The sequence below is a fragment of the Macrobrachium nipponense genome, chromosome 8, assembly GCF_015104395.2.
Source record: "Macrobrachium nipponense isolate FS-2020 chromosome 8, ASM1510439v2, whole genome shotgun sequence".
Classification (NCBI taxonomy): Eukaryota; Metazoa; Arthropoda; class Malacostraca; order Decapoda; family Palaemonidae; genus Macrobrachium; species Macrobrachium nipponense.
Window position 1 is genome coordinate 58,087,090 of NC_087203.1, and position 12,367 is coordinate 58,099,456.

Below are 12,367 nucleotides of genomic sequence, written 5' to 3' on the forward strand. Positions count from 1 at the left end.
TAGGCTTACCTGTTATTCTTTTGTTTTCTCAGTCAGTACACTGCCATCCACATGCAAGCACAGTAGAAGGATTCCCTATATAAAAGGCAAAGCATTTGTATCCCAATAGAAACAAGTGAAGTTTGTGTGGACAAATAAGGAATAACAATAACTTACAAAGGAAAGGGGAATGCACTACAGCAAGAAAATTACAAGAGAATAAAGATGTTCGAGTATGTTAAATATACTGGAGAAGGTGCTAGTGGAAACCCTTGTCAATGTAAACAACTACCACTCTAGCTTCATGCTGGGAAAATCAATGTCAGCCTTTATAATGAAAATTATCACCGAGGAAGGACCATACAAAGAGGAAGTGATTGTACCACATATCTGTGGATCTTGAGAAGACATATGACAGACAAGCAATTGCAAGGGCATTATGAAAGCAGGGGAGTAATGTAATGTTAACTCACTAAGTTTGTCATAATACTCTACCATACTGAAAGACCTAGTAAAGACAGTGGCAGGTATGTCAGAAAAACTTAGTATAAATGTTAGTGTACATCCAAGATCAGAACTGAACCTTTTAGAGTTCATTATGGTAATGGTGGAAGCTATATATAAAAGGAAGACTAGGGAAGCTAATAAAAGTAAATGACCTGGTGTTAATATCAGAATCTGAGGTAGATGCCAAAGAAATGTTGAAAAATTGCAAGATCAGCATGGAAATCATTGCAATCAAAACAAAACTTAAGATGAATGGAAAGGAAGCAAAATGACAAATTTTTAATCAAATTGTATTTTTCAAAGTTAACAAACCTGAGGTCTTAACAATAGGATTATCTAGCACCATATACGAGGTGGAAGCTGGTCATAGACTGGGCCTGGAACCTCGTGACACGTCAGTCTTTCTTCCAACCCAGGATATGAGAGAGGGTTCGGCTAGAGGTGGGCAGTTAACGTTAAAACCTCAGGTTTGTTAGCTTTGAAAAATCTAAATTAATTAAAAATTTTTCATTTGTTCATATGTGGAACAAACCTTCAGTCTTAACAATAGGATAGACTTATGGTACTTGGAGGGAGGTACAAGTACCCTGAACCAGCTGGAGGTTCAGTCCACCTGACCACCCTTCCTAGAAGATCGAGTTCCCATGAAGGGGATCTGAGACCATGAGAGAATAGATAAGCAAATATCTAAAAACTCAGCCTGCTAGGATTACACACAATGAGACATGTCCAGATTTCTTGCATTCGTGGAAGGTAATGAGAACTCTGTCTGTTCAAGCAACAAACCATGTAGACCACAGGGGTTTGTTAACACTCCTCCCTCCCCTTGTCAAAGAGAGGAGTAAGTGCTACTGAGAAGAACATTTGGTTACTGTATAGGAACAAACCAAACAACTGCACCGTATGGCTGCCATGCTCACCTGTATCATACCAGGTCCCACTTCTGACGTGTCTTATTCTTCACCCACCTGTAGGAAGAAGAAAGGAAAAAAAGAGAAAGGAGGAGACCAGCCATCTCACTCATTATCTCTTCCACACAATCATCTTAGGTAAGATACAAACTGTCCCACCAAGGGCACTGAATGAGCAACACAACTTGTTGGGCAATCACCACCGGACCCAAGGAAAAAGTGTCCAAGGACATGTGGGCAATATCCTTCAAGAAAAGGAAGTGAATGTGATCTGCTGAAGCTAGGAACCTGCATTAAAAATCCTATGAACAGACAAGTTCTTCTTAAATGTCAACGTGGAACTCATTCCTCTGATGTCATCTGCTTTAGCTTGCACAGACTCTGTGACAGAGCTATAAGGTGAGGAGTATGCTTGCTTAATCACCTCACACAGCCAGAATGAAATGGAGTTCTTGGACACTTCCATTCTGGACCGGCCAGTGCTAACAAATAGTCTACAATACCTAGGCCTTAGGTGACGAGCCCTTTTTAAATAGCAGTGCAAAGATCTGACAGGACAAAGCAAGAACTCCTGCAGATCACTGTCAACAAACTCATTCAGGGAGGGACTTGAAAACCAGGCAAATCTGCCATCAAGAACCGAGGGATTTTGAGTCTTAGCTACGAATTCTGGGACAATTTTGAAAGCCATGGGCCGCCAACTCCTGGTGTATTTAGTCATAACTCAGGCCACGAAGCTCTCCAACCCTCTTAAAGAAAGCCAAGGTCAACAGGAAAAACTGCCTTTAGAGTCAGATTCCTGACTGACGATCGACATAGTGGCTTGAATGGAGCTTGAGTGAGACTACTGAGGCCCAGAGTAAGATCCCACATCAGAAGTTTGAGTTCTCTTGGTGAACAGGACTGTTTGAATTTCTTGAACAACATCGAGATTTCCCAGGATGAAGAGATGTCCAAGCCCTTCAGATGCACTGTATCCCCTGAAAGCTGAGACAGAATGAGCTTTCTCGTTTCTGAGAAAGATTAGAAAATCCACTATCTGCTGACCGAAGTTCCAAGTGGAGAGAAACCCTGTTGACGACCCCAACCACAGTCGATGGCCCACTTCGAAATGGGACAACTCATCGCCGCCATCTCATCGCCAGCCAACTCATCACCGCCAACTCATCTCCGGCCCAACTTATCCCCGGCCCAACTTATCTCCAGCCCAGCTCATCTCCAGCCCAACTTATACCCGGCCCAACTCATCACTGGTCCAACACACACACACACACTGCAAGGCAGTGTAAATAAAAACGAAACAACAGTTACTCAATTACCAATCCTACTATTTGTAAACAAAAATACCGAACTATGAAATCAAAGTTTGTCAACAAAAACGTTAGTAATTTTTTACCTTTCTACGCATGACGACAATTACTCAATTACCAATTACAAACAAAGGTACCCAAGTATGAAATCAGATGTTTGTCATCTAAAACGTTAGTAATTATTAACCTTTCGATATATCACTTTCAGTTTTACATTCTTTCAGTAAACCCATTACAATGGATTCAATTTTAAGTTAGAGAGGCAAAGCGAAATTTTCTCATGATGGCTATTTGTTCATTTTCGACAAATTCAGCAAAACGGTCAGCAATTTGATGTTCTGGAAATGTGATCAGCTCGGCAGGTGTAAAGCGAGAATACAAAAGAATATAAAAGAATGTCAACCAACAGTAAACCCGAAATCGGTTGTATGTGATTTTGAAATTGCAGCATTTTTGGCAATCAAGGAAAATTTTCCACAAGTCGAACTAAAAGGGTGAAGGCTTCTTTCACCTTAGCCAAAACATGCAAAAACACATTGCGGCTTTGGGTCTAAGTTCTCGCTATAATAACGATAGCCAGTTTTCTTTACAAGTAAAGATGATACTGGCGCTTGCATTTGTACCTGTCAATCACATTGATTCATATATTGATGTCTTAGCTGATGAATTATCCCCAGAGCATGTGCCAATCTTGAACTGGCTTTAAGACAATTATATAGGTCGGTTAAACAGACGTGGAAATAGCTGACGTGCACCACTCTTTCCATTGGAAATGTGGAATTTGTATTTTCGAACTTTGAATCATGAAGATAAAATAAACAACCATGCAGAAGGAGCGAACAGAAGATTACAAATGGAATTAGGAATAGAACATCCTACACTGGAAATTCATAAACGTACTTAAAAAAGTTCAGAAAGGTAGAGATTTTTATTTGGAATCACTTATAGCAGGCAGTTCACCACCCGCCAAATTAAAAAAGTACAGGGATACTGATTCCCGCATTCTTAGAATTGTTCAAAATTTTAATGAAAGAACTCCCATGGAATATTTAAGAGGCATTTCTCATAACATAAAATAAATTTTTTTTTCTATATTTTCATGGATTTTTTGTCTTTAATTATATATGGTGTTAATTTATTTTTAGTGTCATGAGCCATACTTGATTCTGAATAAAGTGTTTTTAATATTTACTGAATTTCATTAATCACTGCCGGGAATGAGTTGGGCCAGGGATGAGTTGGGCCAGGGATGAGTTGGGCCGGGGATGAGTGGGCGGCGATGAGTTGGCGGTGATGAGATGTACCCCATTCGGCCCACTTGCCCTGGTAAACTGCTGACGAAGACCTCCCGAGATAGCTGGGCATCTGGCCTGCTGCTTTATGAGAAAAGCCTCTTGCTCTCAGGAGATACTTGACAGTCTCTAGTCATAAAGCGATAGAGATCCTACCAACTGGTGGAACCTTTCCATATGAGGCTGGCAAAGGAGGTTGTTCCATGGGGGAATTTCTCTTGGAATAGTTGACAGAAGATACAGAAGGTATGGGAACCACTCTGCCTCTGGCCAAAGAGGCCCCATCAAGGTTATCCCGAGATTCCTGGAACTCATTACTGTTCAGGACCTGACGGATCAGACAGAACAGTGGGAAGGCGTACACCTTGAGACTGTCCCAAGGATGCTGTAGAGTGTCCTCTGCCAGAGGAAGAGGAGCCTGGACCACCATGAAGTAGACCTCCAGCTTCCTGTTGAAGCGAGTGGGAGAGGTTAACATGGGTCTCCCTCAAAGATGAAATGGCCCATCCTCTATGTCCTGATGCAGAGACCACTCCGCACGTAGGACTTTACTCCGATGACTTAGCTTGTTGGCCACCACATTCCTCGTGAGTGGAATGTATCTGGCCATGAGCTCCACAGCGTTGTCAATCTCCCAATGGTGCATCTCAACTGTTAATGAGTGGAGCTGGCGCCAAAAGGGAGTCATCTTCTCCAATGAACAATTCTGGGACCATGAATATAAGACCACTGGCTTCTGTCGCAGAGAAGAGGTCTAATAAGAATGTAATAGATGGACATGAGAGATGCACAGGATTGCGCAATATACAACAGAATAAAATATCTTTGATTTCCAAAATGTACAAGATGAGTAAATGAGGAATAAGGGAAGGATTAACATCATGTTCCAGAACTAAGAAGAGGGGGCACTGGAATCTGTAAAGTAGTTGTTAAGAGGGCCATAAGAAAAAGAGTAGCAACAGCCTTGATAAAGGGAAAGATTGCTACTTTAGTTCAGGGAAATAAAAGTATCCCATATGAAAAAAAGGAAAAATTTATGAGTGCATAAGGGCTATTAGCCTATACAAATCCTGTTGTTGTAAGCTCAGTATTGAACTGTAAGAAATACAATATTACTATTAAAAATTTATGGAATCTTACAAAGACTATACTATAGAGAATTTCAATTTAAATATGTGAAAACTGGAATAAGAAAGTAGAACAGTCTGGTGGGAAAAAAGTAATACATAGGATGAAGGAATGTTGCAGGAAACCTTAATAAATACAGTGTGCTACAACAGCACACTGTAAATAGCAATCCACTACTGAGAAAATATATCAGTAACAAAATAATATGCACTTTACATAGATAAAATTACTGATTATTCATCACACAACAGTAACCTTCACACAAAATGAATGATCAACCACTTTCCCTTCAACCAAGCTGTAATGATTTTATTGATAATTAAATATACAGACAGTCCGTGGTTATCGGTGATCCGATTTTATGGGGCTTGTCTAGAGCCATAAAATTGGTGATTTATGACGCCATAATGGTGCTTATGACACCGATAATTGGTTATCAGTGCCATAAAGCACTTATGGCACCATAAATATGTTATTGTTATAATACAATTAAGTTTGTTCATACTTACCTGGCAGATATATATATAGTTGTATTTTCTGACGTCCGACAGAATTTCAAAACTCGCGGCACACGTAGTGGGCGGCCAGGTGGTAGTACCCATTCCCGCCGCTGGGAGGCGGATATCAGGAACCATTCCCATTTTCTATTCATATTTTATTCATGACCCTTGTCTCCTGAGGGGAGGAGGGTGGGCACTCTAATTATATATATCTGCCAGGTAAGTATGAACAAACTTAATTGTATTATAACAATAACATTTTGTTCATGAAACTTACCTGTCAGATATATATATAGCTGAACCCACCTTCGGATGGTGGGTAGAGACAGAATAGGATTTTTAGGAAACTTAAATTAAGAAAAAGATTTACTTCTTGGTTCCTTACCTGATAGCAAAGTAGACTCTGTGATTACTGTCACTTAAGCCTGCTTCTGCTTTTATCAGAGTTGCCAGCCAGGTGTAGACCTGTAGTGCTGGTGCACTCTGGATGCTCTGTCAACGGGGACGTGACCTCAATGTGACAAGACCATCTAGCCAAACATATGGCAGTAACACAGCAACCGACCACCACCTGACCAACTAACCAAAAAACCCCTGACAGTTAAACTAAAGAATGGGAGATTTCCACAGAAGATCTCACCATCAACCAAAAACACAATAAAAAACTAACCTAAACTAAGCTAAGGGATAGGGAGAGAGCTACCTTCAGCCCCAAAACTGTGTCTGCCGAAATGTAAGGCCCCAAAGAACTACAGTTCTCGTAAATCGTTCTCACATCCCGGAGGTAATGTGAGGCGAATACGGAATTGCTCCTCCAAAAGGTGCTATCAAGGATATCTTTGATAGACATATTCCTTTGGAAGGCAAGAGAAGTAGCTACGGCTCTGACTTCGTGAGCTTTCACTTTAAAAGAGGCTCAAATCAGTCTTCTGGCAAGATGAATGAGCCTCTTTAATGACGTCCCTCAAGAAGAAAGCCACAGCATTCTTCGACAACGGCAAATCTGGTCTCTTCACCGAGCACCAGAGATTACCTGAGGGACCTCTTATCTCTTTAGTTCTATTAACATAGAACTTGAGAGCCCTGACAGGGCACAGGGCTCTCTCTGGTTCTTGACCCACGAGACCCGACATACCTTTGATTTCAAAGCTCCTCGGCCAAAGGATTAGACGGGTTCTCGTTTTTTGCCAAGAAAGACGGGCTCAACGAGCAGACAGCATTGTCCCCCTTGAAGCCCACTAGGCTACTGAACGCTTGGATTTCACTAACTCTCTTCGCCGTCGCCAGAGAAGCTAGGAAAAGCGCTTTCCTCGTCAAGTCCCTTAGAGAAGCTTCGTGGAGAGGCTCAAAGGGACTTAGCATTAGATGTTTCAAAACCACATCGAGATTCCATGAGGGTGTCTTGCCTGTTGGAAAATCTTGGAGGTTTCGAACGACCTTAAGAGATCGTGTAGATCCTTATTGTCGAGAGGTCCAGTCCTCTGTGGCGAAAAACGGCAGAAAACATACTCCTATAACCTTTAATTGTAGGAAACTGCCAATTTCTGCACATTTCTTAAATAGAGCAAGAAATCTGCTATCTGGTTCACAGAGGTCATGGAAGAGGAAAATTCCTTTTTTCCTTATTGCACCATGCCCTGAAGGAGGCCCACTTAGACTGGTAGACAGCTCTTGAAGAGGCTCTTCGAGCATTAGCGATTGCTCTCGCAGCTGCCTTTGAAAAGCCTCTCGCTCTGGCCAACTTTTCGATAGTCTGAACGCAGTCAGAGCCAGAGCGGAGAGGTTTTGGTGATACCTTTTGAAGTGAGGCTGTCTGAGTAGATCTCTCCTCCAGGGCAACGTTCTTGGGAAGTCCACAAGGAAAGTCATGACCTCTGTGAACCACTCTCTTGCTGGCCACATCGGGGCAATCAGAGTCAACCTTGTCCCTTCTGAAGCTGCGAACTTCCTCATGACCTCCCCCATGATCTTGAATGGGGGAAAGGCGTAAAGATCTAGGTCTGTCCAATTCCAGAGCAACGCGTCCACCGCAATTGCCCCTGGATCCAGAACCGGGGAGCAATACAGAGGAAGCCTCTTCGTCCTTGACGTAGCGAACAGGTCAACTAGAGGACGTCCCCACAATCTCCATAATTGTTGACAGACTTCCTGGTGCAAGGTCCATTCTGTTGGCAGAATCTGATTTCGTCGACTGAGAAGGTCCGCCCTGACATTCTGAACCCCTGCCACGAATCTCGTCAGGATCTTGATGTGCCTTGCGTCTGCCCATAGCAGAACTTCCCTCGCAAGGAGAAAAAGGGATCTGGAGTGAGTTCCTCCCTGATTCTTTAGATATGCAAGGGCTGTGGTACTGTCTGAGTTGACTTGAACGACCTTGCCTGACAGTTTGTCTTCGAAGAACTGCAGCGACAGGAAAATCGCTGCCAGTTCCTTTACATGAGAGACGTAATCTGGTCCTGAAGGGACACAAGGATATCCTTCGTAGGTGACGAAGGAGCAGAAGAAGGGGCAGGACTGACCCTGCGAGAAGGCGAGGGGCGAGGGGACGCCTCCTTCCTTCTAGCAGGTACAGCTACCTGCATCTCAGGTGAACACGCCTGTGCGCGCAAACCAACGTCCTCGTCGGTTGAGGCTCTACCTCTCTTCTGAGGAGGAAAAGCGTCATACGCGTCCTCTGACGAAAGTGGTGACATAGGACGTGAAGCGTCCTCAAAACGAAAAGTCCTTTTCAACGGACGCGAGTCTCTCCGAGCGCTCCACCCCTTGCGCGGGAGGACGCTTCGGAGGACGAAAAGCAATCCTTCAGGACGCGCGCTCGTGCGCGCTCCTTGGCAGCCTGGGACTTAGCAACAAGGCCTGCCGAAGGGACGCCAGATCGGTGGGGAGCCCCCGTAACCCTCTTGCGGCTTTCGACATACCCACTCCCTGAGTCCTGGGAGTCCGATAGAGGTCTAGGCCTAGAGGCATTATGGGGCCGATCTGACGCCCCCTCCACAACACTAGGGGCACTATCACAAACTTTCACAGGGCCAGTTTCTAAGGCCAACACTTTCGATTCAAGAGCGCGAATAGACTCAAGAATCAGAGAAAGGGTGTTACCTTCTCCAGACACAGCAATAGGGCCCGAAGGCAACAAAACAGGATTAGGTTGAACAAAATCTACCGGTGTTAGAGGAGGAGAAATGTTACATTCCTTACCTTTTGTAGAACTGCTCTTGGAGGAAGACCTCCTGACTCTATCGCGCTCCAATTTACGTCGATAGGTCTCATACATCTTCCATTTATGATCTGACAAATCCTTGCATTCATTGCACCGATCATCAACCAAGCAAACATGCCCCCTGCATTCCATACAAACTGTGTGAGGATCAACTGAAGGTTTAAGAAGCCTCACCTTACATTCACTCCTCACACACACTCTGAAACTCCCTGTACTTGATCCCGACATCATGTACACAGAAAAGCCAATCCAAAATCAAAAACCAATCCACTATTACGCGTGCCAATCCAACAATCCAGAAGTCGATACCAAAAGTCAATCCAGATAATTTAAAGCGAGATAAATCAAAAATCCTAGACGGAGGTACTGCAAACAGTTGTTTCCAGCACCGGCGACAGAAAAAATATGAATAGAAAATGGGAATGGTTCCTGATATCCGCCTCCCAGCGGCGGGAATGGGTACTACCACCTGGCCGCCCACTACGTGTGCCGCGAGTTTTGAAATTCTGTCGGACGTCAGAAAATACAGCTATATATATATCTGACAGGTAAGTTTCATGAACAAACACTGAGTTTCGGTTAATGGCAGTTTTCGCTTATCAGCACATGCCTGGGAACGGAACTGCCGCAGAGATAAAAGAAATCTGTGATAAACAATAAAAATCTTAATGACAAAGTCTGGATATACTAGGGCAAAATTGATATTCTGTTGATGAAGTAATTTTTGGTGAAAGACCTCTTGCGTTTGAATATGTTGGCACTTACTTGCATGGTTACTAATCTTGAGCAGTCGAAAGGACGATGACAATTCTTTATGTATGTTACATACATTGGCCCTTGTGATATGTCATGAACGTATGTGATTTACTGTTAGCACATACTATTATTATTTTATAAATACTGAAATACAGGCAGTCCCCGGCTTACGACAGGTTCGGCTTACGACATTCCGAGGTTACAACACTTTTCAATTATATTTATTAGAAATTATTTCCAGGTTTATGATGCATGTTCCAGGGTTACGGTGCCTACAACGCTGATCTGGCATAAGAAATATGACTCCAAAAATGCAAAATAATCAATATTTGAAGGTTTTTCTGATGAAAAATGCAATAAGAATGCAGTTTACATAGTTTTTAATGCACCCAAAACATTAAGAGTAAGGTTTTCTTAGGATTTTTGACGATGTTCCAGCTTACGACAATTTTTGGCTTACAGTGCGTCTCAAGAACGGAACCCCCATCATAACCCGGGGACTGCCTGTAATCAGTTATTATATTATTTTCAATCATGTTCCACTGACTTCTGTATCATTTTTAATATAAACTATTTTGTAAAATTAATCCTTTGACAGTTGTGAAAAACTACAATTGGTTACCCGCGTGTGTGGAATTTGTGTGGAATAGAGTGAGTGAGAATGGAAATACAGGAGATTTATGCACAGACTCTGCCTGAGAGAATAGGCACCTTATACTGTACGTACTATCATAATAAAATCTGGAAATATAATTTCCTGTTTCATCCAAGAAATCTTCCCCATAAATCCATTATTACACATGCATGACATCTACAAAGGTTTGTGTATGAGAGATGAAATACAAGGTGAAATGAGACAGACAGGTAATTGTGACAAGGGACTGTTTGAGCTGGGAAAGATCTCACTGTACTTGGTAACTAGGGCTTCTTGGGGTTTGGACAAATAAAGGAAAAAAAGGTTTTTGTTGTAAAGACAATTCTATGAAAAGTTCACTTTAAAAGCATTCTACACACTTTCGACAGTAATGAAATAAAGTAAAAAGTGACAGATTACTGTAAGAAAGACAGGTCTTCAAGGAAGAAAAAGTTACACCCACCCATGTAATACACATTTTGTCATTTGAACCTTTAAGTCTTAACTGCTTTGCCTATCCACATAAGCAAAAGGGTTACTACAATTAATGCTGCTGTAATATTCACACAAATAAGTATTATTTTTCACATACCTTTTCCTGCTCCCCAAAATGCTTGGAGTTGATTCCATTTTCTTAAAACTTCATCATTCTCATTATTAAAATATGACGGAGCACAAATGGCTAAATGTAAAGCCAAAGACTGGTCAGGCTGTCCAGTGTTAAATTGAAGCTGCTGGTTTGCATCTGGAGAATAAAAAAGAAACACAAAAAATAAGACACTGCCAATTGCAACTCAAAGAGGGGATCTGAACAGTTACTACATGAACCTTGAACCTCTCTTCATGAGGTACATTTTCTTGAATTAATCATTACGATGATTTGCAAAGTCAGTCCACTTATAAAAAGCTGCTTGCAGCATTAACATCTAATCACGACCAACAACCTACCACCTCATAGATTATGCCACTCTAGTCTACTATACTTACAAAATACCATAATATATATATATATATATTATATATATATATATATATATATATATATATATAAAGATAAATGCCACGAAGGAAAAATAAACGAAGGAGGTCTGAAAGATCTTTCGACTTTTAAAAGTCCTTTACTGAGCAGATACTGACATAAATACGAGAAAAGACAATACAAGAAGGTTCGTATAACTGACAGATAGGGATTAATTATAAAGGGATTAGTACCAGAATCCGACACACCTGGAAGATAAGAAACCTTTCCAAACAAGCATAAACAATGGGTGCAATTAATAACTCTAAGGCAACTGATTTTTATTTAAGTCAGTAATTATATCTTTGTTGCTTTCTCTGGGGCAATTTTTATTAACATTCTTTTTAGTGTGTTATTATAGGAAAAAACAAGGTTGACATTAAAAGCTTTTAACAATGGTTTAATGGTTTCAAATCCGTTAAAATAAGGCAAACTGAGAATGTTTGCCTTATACGTGTGTAATATATATATATATATATATATACAGGCGGTCCCCGGGTTACGACGGGGGTTCCGTTCTTAAGACGCGTCGTAACCCGAAAATCGTCGTAAGCCGGAACGACGTTCTTGAAAACATGTCCACAGGGAAAATTTCACTACTAATTTGCAATTTTTCTTAGGGCCGTATCTCTAAAATTATCACTAATTTACTTTTTTCAATGTGCAACACTGTGTGTTCACAAATTACTGTATATTTTCATTAAAATACAAAAGAGAGAGAGAGAGAGAGAGAGAGAAATAACTCCTTACGGTTTCAATAGATTGAAATGAATGTCTGTAGGCAACTTTTTCCCCCTCCCATAAATACATATATTTCTCCAGAGAAGAGAGACAGAGAGGACTGTGCAGTTATGTTTGTCTGTCTATCAATTCTTTTGCTGAGAGCAAGAGAGATAAAAGGAAGAAATAGAAACACCAAATGTATGACAAGTATCTTGTGGAGAGAGAGAGAGAGAGAGAGAGAGAGAGAGAGAGAGAGACGAGAGAGAGAGAGAGAGAGTTGTCCTTACAGTATTTAAAAGAGAGAAATGGAATGATTATTGTATTTAAAATACTCAGATATGAATTTTGTACTTATAGTATTATTATTGGAAAATATTAATGATAAACTT

At 41.3% G+C, this 12,367-nt stretch overlaps 1 protein-coding gene across 1 annotated transcript in view; it reads right to left on the reverse strand.

Annotated features, from left to right (window-relative positions):
• LOC135223104 (nuclear pore complex protein Nup54-like) overlaps positions 1-12,367 on the reverse strand; it is a 146,628-nt gene that overhangs the window by 47,768 nt on the left and 86,493 nt on the right. The window contains exon 3 of the mRNA XM_064261608.1: positions 10,830-10,982. Coding sequence (XP_064117678.1) covers positions 10,830-10,982 — 153 coding nt within the window. The remainder of the gene's footprint in view (positions 1-10,829; positions 10,983-12,367) is intronic.